Source organism: Paroedura picta, chromosome 3 (assembly GCF_049243985.1).
Source record: "Paroedura picta isolate Pp20150507F chromosome 3, Ppicta_v3.0, whole genome shotgun sequence".
In the NCBI taxonomy this organism is placed as follows: domain Eukaryota; kingdom Metazoa; phylum Chordata; class Lepidosauria; order Squamata; family Gekkonidae; genus Paroedura; species Paroedura picta.
In genome coordinates, this window is record NC_135371.1 from 3,954,759 (window position 1) to 3,972,904 (window position 18,146).

General features: G+C 46.9%; 2 protein-coding genes across 6 annotated transcripts in view; both read left to right on the top strand.

Moving 5' to 3' along the window:
* The window catches only part of LOC143833916 (uncharacterized), a 22,839-nt gene extending 10,200 nt beyond the window's left edge, over positions 1–12,639 (top strand). Inside the window, exons 1-6 of one of the 4 annotated variants that reach the window (XM_077330226.1) lie at positions 2,909–3,036; positions 4,756–5,259; positions 5,518–5,632; positions 6,648–6,718; positions 6,944–7,070; positions 8,137–12,639. In XM_077330226.1, the coding sequence (XP_077186341.1) occupies positions 4,834–5,259; positions 5,518–5,632; positions 6,648–6,718; positions 6,944–7,070; positions 8,137–10,268 (2,871 nt within the window). In that variant the 5' untranslated portion in view covers positions 2,909–3,036; positions 4,756–4,833 and the 3' untranslated portion in view covers positions 10,269–12,639. Of the gene's footprint in view, positions 1–2,908; positions 3,037–4,755; positions 5,260–5,517; positions 5,633–6,173; positions 6,258–6,647; positions 6,719–6,943; positions 7,071–8,133 lie in introns of those variants that run through there. The other 3 variants (XM_077330227.1, XM_077330228.1, XM_077330229.1) reach the window with 3 other exon arrangements.
* Positions 12,640–14,958: 2,319 nt separating this feature from the next.
* Positions 14,959–17,823, top strand: LOC143834122 (zinc finger and SCAN domain-containing protein 31-like). Of its 2 annotated transcripts, XM_077330724.1 has the most exons (5): positions 14,959–15,077; positions 15,824–16,336; positions 16,565–16,679; positions 17,443–17,530; positions 17,748–17,823. In XM_077330724.1, the coding sequence occupies exons 2-3, from the start codon at positions 15,880–15,882 to the stop codon at positions 16,603–16,605; spliced, it is 498 nt and encodes a 165-aa protein (XP_077186839.1). In that variant the 5' UTR covers positions 14,959–15,077; positions 15,824–15,879; the 3' UTR covers positions 16,606–16,679; positions 17,443–17,530; positions 17,748–17,823. The 2 variants fall into 2 exon arrangements, with proteins under 2 accessions (XP_077186839.1, XP_077186838.1); XM_077330723.1 differs by lacking the exon at positions 17,748–17,823 and having other exon boundaries at positions 15,824–16,679; positions 17,443–17,488.
* Positions 17,824–18,146: the final 323 nt, after the last annotated feature.

Consider the following 18,146-nt stretch of genomic DNA (forward strand, 5'->3'; position numbering starts at 1 on the left):
AATTGGTTGGAGATGCACTTTTGGGCAGACTATTTGATAAACAGATCAACTTCGGTGCTGGAGGAAAGATGGAACATCTACTATGGGAGCAGAAGTCAAACCAATAGGGAGAAACATTTTTTAAAGCAATGTATAGGCTTAGAAATAATTTCATAGCACTTTATACCATATTAAATGTTTCCCTTTTGATACTTGATTTATCCTGGCCTATTACCCTGAATTATACTGAAATAATGTTTTGTTCAAATGTTAATGTAGAGCTGTACAGAGTATAAGACATTGGTTCTCAACCTGGGGGCCAGGACCCCTTTGGGGTTGAATGACCCTTTCACAGGGGTCGCAGCAGGGTGAGCAGCTTGGCTGGGGGAGGGGGGGTGCCACCCCTGTTGCTGCTCCCCCTGCAGGTGCCTGCACTCGGCCACCAGCTGCTCCAGCAGCACTTCCAGCACAGGCAGTCACCCGCCAGGTGCAGCTTGCCGGCCTTAGGCTCCAGGGGGGAGCACGGCTCCTGCAGTTGTGTGCACAGCCTCTCCAGGTGCGCCTGCTCACCATGCAGCGCGTCCCACTCCATCGCTGCCTCCCTGCAGGGGGAAAAAAAAATATAAACAATCATGCACAATGGATCTCCACGCCATTGTTCAGTTTTGGTGTAATTTCTGTGAAAGAACACTTGCCTAATTTTATGGTTGGGGGTCACCACAACATGAGGAACTGGATTCAAGGGTCGCGGCATTAGGAAGGTTGAGAAGTACGGCAATCACATATACATAGAATAAGTTCTAATAAGGAAAGTTATGGCATGATAACGTAGCAGTGACATTTGTTAAATACTGACTAGTGCTATGATTTGGAAAAGAAGATGGGAATTAGAAGAGAATTAAACGAGGAGGAAAAGGTGATAATCTAGATTAGCGATCCCCAACCTGTGGGCCTCGGACCACATGTGGTCCTTCGACTAATTGGAGGTGGGCCCTGAAGGACGCCTTCTTCCCCCCCCCCCGGCCCTTTACTTCACCCCCCCCAGCCCTTTACAACACACTTCATTGTTGTGGTGTGTCTGTATCTTACTTTGAAGGGATGTTTAAATATTACCATAGCGATCAGAGAGCATTAGGGCAGCGGTTGAGAGTAGAGGAGTAAACTACCCCCCGCCCCACCGGGCCTCAGTAAAAGGCGTTGAGTGGTCCCCAGTGATAAAAAGGTAGGGGACCACTGATCTAGATGTCTATAAATTCATGTTTTATTGTATTGTATAATGAATAATGGTTCCAAAATTACTATGTATAAATCCTTTGTTCTTTTTTCTGTGTATCTATTTTTCTTTGAAAAATAAATTTATTTGAAAATAAATAAAAAGTTAGTTACACAAAGGAAAGCCCTTTTAGTTAAACTCGCTACTTTAGGTTATCTGCCCATCTAACTCTAGACAAGTTGAGAGTAGCAAATACCTATTGAAGTCTATACTGTAGGCGCCTTTGGGACAGATAAGCATTGCAAAGAACAAGGTACTACAATAAATCTAGGGTTCCTTTCCCTCCCAGATAGAGAGTGATAGACCTTGCTGCACGGGGGGAGAGGAGTGGGTTATTATCCACCATCGTGATATTGTTTTAATTATGTTTTAATGGGTTTTTGTGGGGTGTTATTGTTTTTATGAATCTGTAAACCGCCGTGAGACTTTTGAGAGTGGTGGTATATGAATGTAAAGATAGATAAAGAAGTAAATATAGATAATCCCCTTCTTCCATTCACACGTAAATCTTCACACTTTCCCCAGGGACCTAGACTCTTACCTTCCTAGTAAAATAGGAGCAGAGTTTTTGCACCCAGGTGCCAGTGGGCCAATGAACAGGTGGGCCAATGAGCAGGTGGGCCAATGAGCAGGTTAACATGGCAGATGGAATGTATTTTCTTGGAGGTAAGAAGCCCCCCTCATTAACCATGTCCATGATTTTAAAAGTATCTACAAACTTTTAACCGAGTTTCTTTCTCGACTGTTTTCTTCAAGTTTTTTGTGGAGATGCAGACCAAGCCCCACTTCCCAAACACGGGTTGAGGGGACCTCTTAGATCTGGCCTTTTCTTGCATGTGGCCTTAGCCCCCTCCAGCGCTGCACCATCCCCTCGCAGGATTCCCACTCGTCCAGGGCAGGCCTTGAGTCGGTGATGGAGAAGGCGGTGAAATAATATTTTCTTAAATTATTATTTTGTAAAGAGAAACTTGGTGTAACAGACTGTTTCGTAACACAAGGCCCAGAAACTTGTTCTTGATTGTACCTGTTATGTTCTATTCTCAAGGCCAGAGACCATTGTTTATATCATGCCATTGTGTATGTTGCCAGAGGATTGAGAAAGAATGGGGAAACTGCCTTTTGTAACCTTTTTCCAGTGACTTAGCCTAATGGCAGTGGGTTGACCCTGTGGGATGTGCAAGGGGTAGAGACTCCAGATTATTGGTTTGACTCAAAAAGCATAATCTTTCCCTGCCTTCAATGGAATATTATAAAATCTCATGCGATCCTTTGTTCTACACGCAGGCTCTTTCAGGACCAACCCCCCTGTGTCATTTTGTTTGTCTGCAGTTGAATAAAATCATAAAAGGTTTTCCAGTCTATTTGGGTTCTGCACACTAAGCAGACGATCCTAAAAGGCCCAGACCAGGCCCTGGGCCGTGATTGGGATGCAGATCTTCCTGCTCATCTCTCCCTGACCAGGGGAGCTTTGACTTGCAAAAGCTTCTTATGCGCTGGGAAGTTTCACTGCTCCTGAGAAGACCAGGAGGAGCCCCATTGAGGGCGCCGCTGGCTGCAGCCCGGTCTGCGAGGGAAGAGGGGGAAGCCTTTTGCATTTGGGTCCGGCGCTGCCAGGGTTAAAGCGACGGAGCCGTTTGCTGGAGAGGCCGAGCGGGGCGAGGACAAAGGCTCTTCCGCTGCAGGGGGGGAGTGTTGCTTGTCAAGTGCAGAAGGCAAGGAGGTGCTTCGGATCCGCAACTGCAGACAAAGCCTTGCGGCCGGATCCAAGGAGGGTTTCCTTGCGAGTAAGTCCAGGAGGGCAATTTGGCTCTCGAGCTTGGGAGGGAGGGAGCGCTGGACGGGCATTAAAGACTGTGCCGAGTAGATGTGGCCGGCCTTAAGGCAAGCTTGTGGCGCAGAGTGGTAAGGCAGCAGAAATGCTGTCTGAAGCTGTCTGCCCACGAGGCTGGGAGTTCGATCCCAGCAGCCGGCTCAAGGTTGACTCAGCCTTCCATCCTTCCGAGGTCGGTAAAATGAGCACCCAGCTTGCTGGGGGGTAAACGGTAATGACTGGGGAAGGCCCTGGCAAACCACCCCGCATTGAGTCTGCCATGAAAACGCTGGAGGGCGTCACCCCAAGGGTCAGACATGACTCGGTGCTTGCACAGGGGATACCTTTACCTTTTTTCAAGCATTTTCAGGGGATGGCGTGCATTAATCTCACATCTCTGATTCTTAGTTGGTTAAATAACCGCACCAGGCCTTGTGGAAAAGGACTGCAATGCAAGTGGGGGGCCGGCAAAGGCAAAGACCCAAGGGGGGGGGGCCTTCCACTGCCAGACCCTGGCGAGGGCTGCCAGCCTCCAGGGGGGACCTGGGCGTCCCCTGGCATCACAGCTCATTCTCAGACTACAGAAGAGAGTCCCCTGGAAAGAGCGGGTGCTCTGCAGGGTGGGCGCGAGGGTGTTGTCCCCCACTGAGGTCTCTCCTCCCCAGCCTCCTTCCCCAGATCTCCAGGAGCTTCCCATCCCTACCCCTGTGGGGTGGGGTGGGCTAGCAATCCTACCCCTTGGCCCTGTACCCCTTGGCCCCCCTTTTAGCCTGAGGCTTTGATTTCAGCCCCAAGCCACAGGCAGACAGTTCAGGGGGCTTGGAGCTGGACTTATGACCAGGACGGTTTCAGCCGTGATCCCCCCCACCAACCCATCCTCTTTTGTTCTCCTTTCCTGGAATCTGGTCCACTCAACGTTCCACAGCGTCCCCTCAGATGATCCCTACTCTTTCATGGGGTATTTAGCCTTGCAGAGAGTTCTGTGTATTATTTGAGCAAGTTGATCACTAAACTGGTTGGATTGCAACCTCCCCACCACCACCACCACTTTTGGGGACGGAAGGCAGCAGGATATCGCAAGCTTGGCGTAGTGGTTAAGTGTGGCGGCTTCTAATCTGGAGAGCCAGGTTGGATTCCTCATAGAATCATCAAGTTGGAAGGGACCTCCAAGGTCAACTAGATTCCCAACAAATCGGAGGTCCGCTACCCCCCCCCCGAAAATGCCCAGGGGAAGCATCCCTGTGCCTTAAGATTTGTGAGCCAAATCACAGCCTTCCTTTCCTGATCTGAGCTGCTCCTTCCTGCCCCTTCCCCTCAGCTGGGTGCTTGGATAGGGCATACAATGGTTAAGGGGTTTCCTGTCTCTTTTGTCCTTTGGGGGTTCCTTTACTGTAAGAATTACCCCGTAGGACAGACAGAACCAGCATCATGAGAGTCTAAGCTTGTAACATCCTTAAAGAGCCAAGCACAGATACTAAACTTTCCCTAAGAACCAAAGAGGCGTATCCAAAAGAGCAAAATGATAGTAAACTTTTCTACAAACCACGGGAAGCACTCGCTCTGATCCACCAGGCCAATCCTGAGTATTGGTAGTTTTGTGAAGTTCAGTGGTGCATCTCCATTCTTTTTAATTTTCTTTTTGTCATGGTGTTTTCTGTTTGTCTCTGCCCCCCCCCCCCCCCCCCGGGAGAAGCCTCTCTCCATCTCTTCATATCCAAGTGAATAAAGGCATCTTTTCACAGTCTGCGTGACCCAAGAAAAGGGGAAAGAGATGGAAGTAGAGGACCCAGGAGGACCTCGGATTAGCAACAGGGGAGGGAAAGGCTCCCATCCCATCCAAGCTGAGAGTAATGTTGAATTCTGGGAAAGAGCTGCTCCAGAGATCCTGTCTGACAACAGCATAACATTAGATATGCACATCCGACAACGTTTCCGGCAGTTCCATTACCATGAGGCTGACGGGCCCAGAGAGGTTTGCAGCCGGCTCCACGGACTCTGCACCCGCTGGCTGAAGCCAGGGAGGCACACCAAGCAGCAGATCCTGGACCTGGTGATCCTGGAGCAGTTCCTGGCCCTCCTGCCCCAGGAGATGCAGGGCTGGGTCAGAGGATGCGGGCCGGAGAGCAGTTCCCAGGCGGTGGCCCTGGCCGAAGGCTTCCTCCTGAGCCAGGTGGAGGAGAAGAGGCAGGTAGAACAGGTGAGCGGGTTTCCTTCAGGTGTGTCCAGTTCGAACAACTATATCTAGCTGTATCCTAAAGGTTCCCTACCAGACATTTGTCCAACTCTTAATCAAACAAATCAGAGATTTAATTCTTCCACGAGAGAATTTATTATCCCTCCAGGTATCTTACCAAGTCTGCTGATGGAAGGGGGCGGAGTCTGGGAGTGGGGCAGGATCCATTTGTTGGCTCTATTCCGTTCCATCTCTCACCCCTCTCCGTCGCTACTGTTTCAGATGCTGGAGCCATCAGTGAAGGAAGAAGCTATGATCCCTGAGGTGGATGGAGCTTCCTTGGAGCAAGGGCTGAGTGTGCAGGCCATGGAGCGTGCCCAAGATCCCCTCTCCCGTGGTAAGGATTCATCGTACCTGGATGAGATTGGGGCACACTGTGAATCCAATTAGTAGAGTTCAGGTGGGGGGGGGATTAAATTCTTCATACAACACAGTTAATTTGCAGCGCTCCATGTCCACAAGCTGTGATGCCTTTAATAACATAAAGCTGGAAGGTTCCTCCAGGGTCATCTAGTCCAACCCCCTGCAGAATGCAGGAAATTCACAACTAACTGCCCACCCACAGTCACCCCAATTCCGTACCCTGATGATCCCCCCCCCCCCAAAAAAAAAGCTTGGCCTGGAAGAAATGTTCCTCCCGATCCCTAAGTGGTGATTGCATTTCCCTGGGCATGCAAGAGAGAGCCAGGATAGAATCTCTTCAACAAATTCATGGAGGGCAATTAATCTCATTGACATAAACACTGATATCTCACCTTCCTTCCATCATATAATAAAAATAATAATATTTTATTTCTAAGCTGCTCTTTCCTGAGGACCCAAGTAACAACACATATATTTTAAAAAGTGATAAAATGACAATTGGTGTTTTAAAACAGGGGTAGTCAATCTGTGGTCCTCCAGATGTCCATGGACTACAATTCCCATGAGCCCCTGCCATCTCACGGTCCTGCACCTTTCCTGTAAGACCAAGCACTGTTTCCTACACTGTTGCACTTTGGGCTCAGGAGATGAGGGTGGGGAGCCAGCTGATGCCAGGGCTTCGGCCCCAACGTGGGGGTCTAGAGCCTGAAGGGGCTGGGTGCCTGTGCCTGGCTGTAGCTCAGATTCCCCAGGCAGTTCTGGTGCTTCCGAGGCCGAGTCTGTTGGCAGTGGCTGATTCTGGCAAGACTCCTCTCTGCCTCTTCCTCTGAGTCAGGCAGGGTTGGAGCTGGCTGGGGCCTGACAGTTCTGTTGACTCAAGGTGGCTGAAAAGACAAAAGACAACTCTGGGAAAGGAGGGTGTGAATCAGGGAACAAGCAAGCAAACACCTTTCCTTCCTTCCTTCCTTCTTCCTTTGTCTCACTGACAGGAAGTGGAGAGATGCTGTTGAGCCGTCATCTTTTCAGAGGTGTTGAAATGGCTGCTACTCCTCGATTCCAGGTAGGGGAGATGAACAGGGGCAAGCCTGAGTCCCTCCTTCTTCCTCAGGGGGGATTTTGCTCTTGCAGTGTCTCCAAGGTGTCCAGGTGAGAGATCCTCTGGAAACCATTCCCTTTATCAACACCAAGCAATATCTCTTGTACCGGTTCATATATCTTGTACCTTCCGTTGTATAATCTCAGCCTAGTGTGATCTCTGAGGAGAGAATCTACTTTTTTCTTTCAGGGCCCCTTTTCCCTTGAGGACGTATCCGTCCCCTTCACCGAGGCAGAATGGGCCCTGCTGGATCCGGGCCAGAGAGCCCTGCACAGGGAAGTCATGCTGGAGAACTACGAGAGCGTGGCCTTTCTGGGTAAGGATCTTTCCTAGGTGCCAAAGGTGTGAATCGTGGCCATTATGATGAGGAATGAATCAAAATATTGATCATGTAGGAAATGCTGTGAAAGGCCTCCTCGGAGAGCAACTGCCGGACTGAGCAGTCGAGCGACTTCAATATATATGGGATTATTAGGGATTTAAAAATAAGACATCACTAAACCACTTATGTAGCTCAGCAATTTAAAAAACAATAAAAGCTAGCTGCCCTAACTAGTACATAAAATACCTAGCAGTAGATGACACCTCTTGTTATTGCATAAGTATTTTAGCTATAGGCATAGTTACTGTACATTAAATTGCACATTGTGATGAAGCAAGAAAGTATCAAGGCATACTAGCATTGCTAGAGCATCAAGTCAACATGGTTTCCTTCTGATCTATACCCGTATTATATTTTCTAACTCTATAGAATTAGGTGATCCTAAGGATCCAATCACCTAATTCTATAGAGTTAGAAAATATAATACGGGTATAGATCAGGTGATTAGGTGATCCTAAGGATCCAATCGAAGAGCCTCTTGTGGCGAAGAGTGGTAAGGCAGCCATCTGAAAGCTTTGCCCAAGAGGCTGGGAGTTCAATCCCAGCAGCCGGCTCAAGGTTGACTCAGCCTTCCATCCTTCCGAGGTCGGTGAAATGAGTACCCAGCTTGCTGGGAGGTAAACGGTCATGACTGGGGAAGGCACTGGCAAACCACCCCGTATTGAGTCTGCCATGAAAACGCTGGAGGGCGTCTCCCCAAGGGTCAGACATGACTCGGTGCTTGCACAGGGGATACCTTTACCTTTACCTTTAAGGATCCAATCAACTGTCCTCCTGAACAGAATTTTCTAGAGACTGTCAACAAGAGCTCAGCTGCATTTTTAAGGGGGTGAGGTACCCTTAAATAATATTCTGGGGATAGGTGGAGGGTTGATTAAGATCAGCCAAGCTGGGCTGAGCCAAAGGGTCATCAATCTTTTCCTATTACAGTCACAGAGATTCCTTTGTACCCTCCCAGCCATCTCAGGTGCTAATAAGATTTCTCTGTTTATTCCAGCAGAGGATGATGAGAGGAATGAGGAGGGTGTGAAAGTTCATCAGGAAACAGCAGTTAGAATTAAAGATGAAAACATGAAAGAAAACCTCAGGAATCGAGGCAGACCTCAGAGAAACAAAGGCAGCCATGTGGTGGAGAAGTGGGATAGAAGAAAGTGTAATGACCATTTTCCAAAGCACAGGCTAATGAGGTCAGGGAAATCCATTCAGTACCAAACGTACTTCAGAAATAGATCACAGCTCCTTGTACAGCGAAGATTACACAGAGGCGAGAAAACTTTTGAATGTTCAGACTGTGGAAAGAGATTCAGTCAGAGTGGCGCTCTTCAACTGCATCAAAGAACCCACATGGGGGAGAAACCTTATGAATGCTCAGACTGTGGGGAAAAATTTGGGTTGAGTGGCAGTCTTCAACAACATCTGACAACCCACACAGGGGAGAAACCTTTTGATTGCTCAGAGTGTGGAAAGAGATTCAGTTTGACCAGCAATCTTAAACGGCACCAAAGAACCCACACAGGAGAGAAACCTTTTGAATGCTCAGAGTGTGGAAAGAGATTCAGTTTGACCAGCAATCTTAAACGGCACCAAAGTACCCACACAGGAGAGAAACCTTTTGAATGCTCAGAGTGTAGAAAGAGATTCACTAGGAGTGGAAGTCTTCAACTGCACAAAAGAACCCACACAGGAGAGAAACCTTTTGAATGCTCAGAGTGTGGAAAGAGATTCACTAGGAGTGGAAGTCTTCAACTGCACAAAAGAACCCACACAGGGGAGAAGCCTTTTGAATGCTCAGAGTGCGGAAAGAGATTCCGTCAGAGCAGCGGACTTCAGTACCATCTCAAAATCCACAGAGAGAAACCTTTTGAATGCTCAGAGTGTGGACAGAAATTCAGTGGTAGTGGCAGTCTTCAACGACACCAGAGAACCCATACAACAGAGAAACCATTTAAATGCTCAGTGTGTGAGAAAAGATTCAGTCGGAATGCCACTCTTCAACTGCACCAAAGAACCCATACAGGGGAGAAACCATTTGAATGTTCAGAGTGTGGAAAGAGATTTAGGTTTAATAACAATCATCAACGGCATCTGACAGTTCACACAGGGGAGAAACCTTTTGAATGTTCAGACTGTGGGAAAAGATTCAAATTGAGTGCCAATCTTCAACAGCATCAGAGAACCCACACAGATGAGAAACCCTTTGAATGCTCAGAGTGTGGAAAGAGATTCAGGTTGAGTAGCCATCTTCAGCAGCATCAGAGAACCCACACAGCAGAGAAACCTTTTGAATGTTCAGTGTGTGGAATGAATTTCAGTCAGAGTAGCCATCTTCAGTTGCATCTCAAAACCCATACAGTGGAGAAACCCTTTGAATGCTCAGAGTGTGGAAAGAAATTCAATCAGAGACGCTATCTTCAACAGCATCAGAGAACACATTCAGTGGAGAAGCCCTTTGAATGCTCGGTTTGTGGAATGAGATTCTGTCAGAGTGGCCATCTTCAACGTCATCAGAGAATGCACACAGCAGAAAAACCTTTTGAATGTTCCGTGTGCGGAAAGAGATTTATTCAAAGTGTCCACCTTCAACAGCATCATAGAACTCACACAGCAGAGAAACCTTTTGAGTGCTCAGTGTGTGGAAAGAAATTTAGTCAGAATGGCACTTTTCATCTGCACCAAAGAACCCACACAGGGGAAAAACCTTATGAATGCTCAGAGTGTGGAAAGAGATTTATTGTGAGGGGCAATCTTCAACAGCATCAGAGAACCCACACAGGGGAGAAACCTTTTGAATGCTTAGAGTGTGGAAAGAAATTCAGTTTGAGTGGCCATCTTCAACAGCATCAGAGAACTCACACAGGGGAGAAGCCTTTTGAATGCTCCGAATGTGGAAAGAGATTTCGTCAGAAGGGTAATCTTCAACAGCATCAGAGAACCCACACAGGGGAAAAACCTTTTGAATGCTCAGAGTGTGGAAAGAAATTCAGTCAGAATGGCACTCTTCAGCAGCACCAAAGAATCCATTCAGGGGTGAAACCTTTTAAATGCTCAAAGTGTGGAAATGTATTCAATCAGAGTAGCACACTTAAACAGCATCTAAGAACTCACACAAGAAGAAGCCATATAATTGGCTAGCCCATGAAAAGCGATTTTTTGTTATTTCACATCTAAAAGACAACCAGAGACCTTATAAATTGCTGACACAATGTAAACTCTTGCAAAAAGCTTGAATCTTCTCAGAAATCTTACCCTAAGCAGGGTGAAATATTTTAAAATGCCAGGATTGTGAAAGACACTTTAGCCATCTTTAAATATCTCAGATGTCACAGAGAAGGTAGCAAGGATGAGCTCAGTTGATGGAGATTCAAGATCCCCTAAGATCTTTTCCCCCAGGTATTAGGTTTTGGTCTACCCGAACCAACATCTTCCACTGGGCCCTCCCTCCCATGAACCTCAGCGTCCTTGAATCTCAACATCCTAAATTGATCTATAATCTGTCCATTTGTATGTTGTAGTTATGAATTTACTGTTCTGTTTGTTATTGTTCTATAGTTATTTATGGTTACTGATTTTTTTGTATGGTTCCTGCTCCTGTGTTTGATGTGAACCGTCCTGAGCCTTTGGAGAGTGGTATATAAATGTAATAAATAAATAAAATAAATCTCCTTCAGCTGTGAGGAGTCCACACAAGGGAGAAACCTGATACATTCTAGGTGTGTGACAAGGTGCTGAGGCAGAGATCCAATGTTCATGTTTTTCAGAGAATCCATAGTAGGGCGAAACATTCCTACAGCTGGTTCTGACGGTTCTTGTAGACGGTGTAAAAGGCTCAGAAAGTAGTAAGCCTTTACACTCAAAGCGTGTAAAGCAAGCAGAGAGTTGCTTAATGAAAGAGATACATTTTGGTAACTGCGAACTAATTAGTTTTACGTAACCATCGTGGCAAAATATTGTTTTGCATTAAACTGTATTTTCTTGTTCTTAAGGTCATGCAAAAGGAAGCAAAAGTGTTTGGATTTGGAACACTGGTAAATAAAGAGATCTCTGGTATGATGTGTTTATTCTGTGATGCTGAGAAGACTGCTGAATACTGGGGTTCTGAATGGTAGGAACTCTGCTCCGGTTCAGTATTACCTGGAGTCCTGTGTTCAGTTTTGGGCACCACAGTTGAAGAGGGATGTAGACAAACTGGAGCGTGTCCAGAGGAGGGCAACAAAGATGGTGAGGGCTTTGGAGACCAAGACGTAGGAGGAAAAACAGGGGGAGCTTGGTCTGTTTAGCCTGGAGAGGAGACGACTGAGAGGGGATCTGATCACCATCTTCAAGTATGGAGCAGATTTGTTCTCTCTTGTCCTAGAGGGATGGACCAGATCCGTCTAAATATCCAGAAGAAGTTCCTGGCAGAGCGGTTTCTCAGTGGAACAGGGTTCTGTGAAGGTTCAAGAGGGTGGCAGGTGACAGTGGATGAGCGATAGGGTTGTGAGTGTCCTGAATAGTGCAGGGGCTGGATGGACTAGATGACCCAAGAGGTCCCTTCCAACTCTATGATTCTATACTGGTGTATTTTCTTTACTGTGGTTTTGCAGCAGAGAAGGAAGTAGAGTCTTAAGGTTATCTGGCAATGCAGCTAGAAACACCTGATAGCTGCCCAGTTTATAACTATCTGATTAGAAGTCAGAGAGTTTGTCACTAATTATACCAACTACAAGATCATTAATGTGGATTATCATTTTAGACTGAAAGGACAAATCTCGTGTCTTTAAGCATGGGAAACTAACAACGTAGTTTGTTATATGGGATACGCTGGGATTAGAAGACTATACATTCTATTCTGATATATGTATTAAGATAAAGGTCAAGGTCAAGGTATCCCTTGTGCAAGCACTGGGTCATGTCTGACCCTTGGGGTGACACCCTCTAGCGTTTTCATGGCAGTCTCATGTATTACGATGGAAAAGGTTAAATATTGGTTGGTTGGACATAATTTGAGCAATAAAAATGAATGTCCTTCCAAAGTTAAATTTATTTCAAATGCTGCCAATATATGTAGAAGAAAGAATTTTGACAGGGTGGTGAAGACAGATAAACAAATGTATATGGTGTGGGAAGAAACCAAGGATAAACTTGAAGTTACTCCAAGATGAAGGGAATATAAATTACGTATATTTGAAAGAGAAGAAGTGAAAAATGTATTATCAGATAGTTTCAATAGAGAACTAATACCTATGTCACAATGGGAACAACTATTGAGAAACAAATTAAGTTCACAGCCAGTTCAGCTGGTATAAAATGTTTTGTTTGAGAAAATTGTTACAAAAATTATAACAGAAAATGTTGGGAATGTGAGGAAATATAAGGTACTTTTTATCATATGTGTACTTGCAAAAAAGCAAATAGTATTCTGGAATGAAATATATGAAATAATGCAAAATGTATTAAATGTATTAACATTTAATTTTCCTACAGATCCTAAGAATATGCTAATAAACTACCAACATTATTGGAAGACATATTTGGTATTTGAATATATGGTGACTGTTGCTAGAACTATTTTTGCAGTGACATGGAAAAGTGCTGTTTGGCCATGTTTACAAGATTGGAATGCTAAAATTAGTGTAATGGCCAGACTGACTTCATATTTGAAAAGATCAACTTTGACGTTTGAGAAAAAAAGGAAAGTCTACTATGAGAACAGAAGTTAAATCAATAGTGAGAAACATGTTTTTTAAAAAACTGTATAATTATGTATAGACTTAGAAATAATTTCATAGCAATTTATGCCATATTCAATGTTTCCCTTTAGATACTTGATCTATGCTGAACTGTTACTCTGAATTATACTGAAATGTTTCATTTAAATGTTAATGAGCTGTATAGACTATAAAATATACATAGGAATAATAATGTAAATTGTGGCATGCTAGTAATATAGAAATAAACGTTAAATATTGTATAATGTTAAGATTTGGCAAAAAATATATATAGTTACACAAAGTAGTTACACAAAGGAGAACATTTTTAGTGATTGCCCTCCTCTGAAACTCGCTACTTCAGGCTATCTGCCCATCTAACACTTGTTGACATCGATAGAATGGGCAAAAATCCTTCTCCAAATCCTGTGAAGAAATAGACAAGTTGAGGGTAACAGATATCTACATCTTCTGTGCCACTGGCATGCATACACACAGTGTGACCAACTGGTAGCTGTATTTTACAGACATTTTAAAATGACCAGCAGTTCTAGAAGAAGAGTTGGTTCTTATATACCGCTTTTCTCAACCCGAAGGAGTCTCAAAGCGGCTTACATTCGCCTTCCCTTTCCTCTCCCCACAACAGACGCCCTGTGAGGTGGGTGAGGCTGAGAGAGTCATGACAGAACTGCTTGGTCAGAATAGTTCCAACAGGACTGGAATGAGCCCAAGGTTGCCCAGCTGGCTGCACACGAAGGAGCGGGGAATAAAACCTGGTTTGCCAGATTAAAATCCGCTGCTCTTAACCAGTACACCAAGCTGGTTCTCTTCTAGAGGCATTACACATCCCTCCTCTCTCCCCAGTCCAGTCTGCTCTGAGCTTTTTTGTGTCCCCATTTTAAAGCCGAAGGAGTTCTCATAATAGAGTTTATGGTGGCAGAAAGGGAAAGCTGCTGACCCCCAGCCCAACAACTCAGTGTGGTCTAGGCCAGGGCAGGATCTCCTGAATGGGTGAGAGTTAATTTTTTTATATACATTTCTAATATTTGTTAAACATTTATTGGGTGGTACGACCACATACGGCTGTGTCTACCTGCCTTGCCCCCCAATGAACTACAATGGGCCTGGAGGGGGTGAGAAGGGAAGGAGCCCCAGGTATACAGCTATGCTTCCTGGACTTTTTGCAGGATCGTGCCACTTCTGAAATTTCTTGAATGTTTCAATGTCTCTCAACAATAATAAGTTGGCAAGGGGTAGTCAACCTGTGGTCCTCCAGATGTCCATGGACTACAATTCCCATGAACCCCTGCCAGCGTTTGCTGGGAATTGTAGCCCATGAAGATCTGGGAATTGTAGTCCACGGACATCTGGAGGGCCACAGTTTGACTACCCCTTCTCTAGAGCAGGGGTAGTCAAACTGCGGCCCTGGACTACAATTCCCAGGAGCCCTTGCCAGCATTCGCCAGCGAATGCTGGCAAGGGCTCCTGGGAATTGTAGTCCATGGACATCTGGAGGGCCGCAGTTTGACTACCCCTTCTCTAGAGGGTCAGCAAACCCCCCCCCCCCCAATATAATCTGTTATTTTGGAGATGGGCTGGCATCCGTGGAGTTGGCGGCTGAACCTTGCGAGACACAAATGCCCTGATCCCAAAAGTCAACTAGGGCTGTCCAATAAAGATGATTTACTCGAAAAAAACAAAGACAACTGAATTCTTAATATTGTGCAATACCCCAGCTGTGGAGCTCACCCGAGCAGTCTAATCGCTATTATTAGTACACGGGGAGTAGCCATTGAGTTCCTTCCGAAAAGAATTAGGTACCCAGCAGGAGGTTGGCAGCCCTAGAGGCTGGCAGCAAATCCATCTCTGCTTCGGATGGCTTCCTTTCGTTTGCATGCATTTTAATCAACCCCTCCCACCCCCTTGCTTCTGTCTGCGCCGCCCGGGGATCCTTTGGGTCTAGCGCGGCCCTGGGCGGGATTGCTCCCGAGGAGCCCCATTGAGCCGCAGCAGCTGCAGCCCGGTCCTTTTGCATTTGGCTCCGGCCCTGCCAGGGTTAAAGGGAGGGAGGCTTTTGCAAGAGAGGCCGAGGGTGGGGAGGGGGCGGAGAGAAGTAAGGCGCTTCCGATTTGGGGGCGGGCGGGGGGCAAAGCGGAGAGTTGCTCCCAATTGCCAAAAAAGGGAAAGCGCTTCGGATCCAGATACTGCAGGGAAAGAAGGCTTTGCACCCGATCCAGGGAAGGTTTCCTTGCAGGTAAGTCGGCGGGTGGGATAAGGCATAGATTTAGGAAGAGAGGAAATGCAGCGCTCTGCATCCGGCTTCACTCCGGTTTGATGGAGAATTCATTGGGGAAGGGAATGGCCGTTGAGCTCTCAATAGTGTCGCAAGAAGCCGGGGGTGCGGGGGCATTAGGGAAACTCGAGAGCAGCATTTTGGAAACGCAAAGGCAGACGTTGCATGCTCTCATGAGCTTTTTGCAGGCCAGGATGTTTCAAGAAGCTCGGCAGGTATCCCCTGTGCAAGCACCAAGTCATGTCTGACCCTCGGGGTGACGCCCTCCAGGTGACGCCCTCCAGCCGCAGTTTGACTACCCCTGACCCAGACGCATCCCTTCCCCGTCCCCTCAGATGGGAGCCTAATGCTTCCATCCGGTTGAAGAGTTAACAGACACTGCTTAAGAGGTCTCCGGTCCCTCTTGTCCTTTTGGGGCTCCGTTTTACCTTAAGGATTCGCTCCTAGGACAGGCAGAACCAAAGTCCTGAGAGGCTAAATTTGTGTCATTCTTAAATAGCCAAAGAGATACTAAACTTTCCCAAAGAGGCATCTCTGAAATCGCTTGGTATGTAAGGGAACAAAATGGTTATTAAACTGTTCTGCAAAGCACAAGAAGCCCTTTTGTTCTGACCCACCAGAGCAATTCCCACTTGTCTCGTTCAATGATGTGGTCTTTTTTCTTTCCTTCTTGTCACATTGCTGTCTTTCTCTGCACCCGGGAAAAGCCTCTCTTCATCGCCAACTCAATAAAGGGAACTTGTCACAGTCTGAGGTGACCCAAATGACGGGGAAGGAGATGGCAGAAGAGGACCCCGGAGGACCTGGGATTGGCCAGACACCAGGCAAAGGGCCCCATCCCAGCCAAGCTGGGAGTGGGGCTGAATCCTGGGGAAGAACTGTGCTAGAGATCCTGCCTAAGGACAATATAACCTGTGATGTGCGTTGCCAACGCTTCCGACAGTTCCGCTACCAGGAGGCCGAGGGGCCCCGAGAGGTTTGCAGCCGGCTCCACGGACTCTGCAACCGCTGGCTGGAGCCAGAGAGGCACACCAAGCAGCAGATCCTGGACCGGGTGATCCTGGAGCAGTTCCTGGCCCTCCTGCCCCAGGAGATGCAGGGCTGGGTGAGAGGATGCGGGCCGGAGAGCAGCTCCCAGGCGGTGGCCCTGGCCGAAGGCTTCCTCCTGAGCCAGGCGGAGGAGAGGAGGCAGGCAGAGCAGGTGAGGGCGTTTCCTCCAGGTAGGTCTAATTCAAGCAACGTCATTGGGCCTTATCCTAAAGTTTCCCTGCCAGGCATTACTCCAAGCATGAATCATCCAAATGGGAGATTTAGCAGCCTCCTTCAGAAGCCTCTTCTCCTGGACAATTTCTTCTCCTGCCAGGTCTGCTGAGAGAACGGTGCCGTGTCTGGGAGTGGGGCAGGATCCATTCCTTGGCCTTTCTTCCATTCTGTCTCTGCTCTTTCAGATGTGGGCGCCATCCGTGAAGAAAGAGGCTGCATTCCCTGAGGCAGAAGGTGTTTCCTTGGAGCAAGGCCAGAGGGCTCAGGCTGCGGAGCATGTCCAAGATGCCCTCTCCTGTGGTAAGGACTCTTCCTTCCTGGATGTGTTTGGGGTTAATTTGCTGCACTTTCTCCCCTTCAGATGCTCCAGAGTTCACAGCTCACTCACAGAAGTCTAAATTTGTGTTTTTAACAAAAACAGATACTCATGGGCACCTGACATTTCTGATTTATACAATTTACTAAAAGCCATTATAAGATGGTGTGTGTGTGTTTTTTCTTTTTAGAATATAGGGCGAGCCTTCACAACACCTGGCCTTACCAGGGTCAGGACATCTTCGTCCTGGCCCCCACCTGGTGGAATGAGGCACATAAGAGCCCTTCTGGAATAAGCACAATTCCGCAGGGCCTGTAAGATGGGGCTCTTCCGCCAGGCTTTTGGTTGGGGCCAAAGTTAACATCTATCGACCTACCTATTTACAGCCCCACACATTGATCTGCTCATCTATTTATGTATTGATCCACCCCCAAATCCACCGGAAGTATTGGGAGAATTCCAACATACATAATCAGACGCTCTATGGAACTATTGTGGCTGTTTTAACCTGTCACTTTTTATTTAAATTAATTTTAAACATAATTTTATTTGTTTTATTTTGTCTTTTTTTTTTTGTACATTGCCCCGAGCCAGTTTGCTGGGAGGGCGGTCTAAAAATCTAGTCAACTAAACTAAGTAAGTTAAACATATGGCAGGGGGGTGCATGTAAGGGATGCAGGATGCAAAGAAGAAACGAACAAGAGAGTCTAGACTGACATGGTCCTTCCTCCTTTGTCCCCCTCTCAGGCACTGGAGAGGTGGTCTCGAGTCCTCAGGTCTGCAGAGATGCGGAAATGGATGCTGCCCCTCCACCTCAGGTAGGAAAGATGAACAGGTGAGAGATGAGACGTATCCTCCCCCCCCCCCCCCGTCTCACAGGGGCTTTTGCTCCTTCAGTTTCTACAAGGAATCCAAGCAAACTATCCTATGAATGGCATTCCATAATAACCCAGAATAACCCATATACACTCTGCCATTGCAGACGACTCTCTTCCAATGTGTAATCTCTGCCTGCCATGATCTCTGATGAGGAAATCTGCTTTTCCTTTCAGTCTGCATTTTACTTCGAGGAGGTGGCCGTGTATTTCACCGAGGCAGAATGGGCCCTGCTGGATCCAGGCCAGAGATCTCTCTATGGGGAAGTCATGCTGGAGAACTATGAGAGCGTGGTCTTTCTGGGTAAGGATCTTTCAGGGCCACCAAAGGTACAAATTGCTGCCCTTCAGATTAGCCACAAATCAAAAAACTGAATAGCAAGACACCATTTTGACCCCTGTCCTGCTGCTTGCCCAGGGGCAACTGAGACCAGAGTTATGGCTATCAACAAAGTCAGAGAAGGTGTCCTGGCCTGGGGCAAAGGAGGGAAAAGAGAGCCCCTCAGAAAGACTCTGGAAGGGGCTAGATGCTCATTTATTACCAACATTTAGCAGACCCCCCCGGGATGGGAATAC

Excerpts from the sequence above, each read along its gene's own strand:
- LOC143834122 (XM_077330723.1), top strand. The coding sequence starts at position 15,880 with ATGACGGGGAAGGAGATGGCAGAAGAGGACCCCGGAGGACCTGGGATT.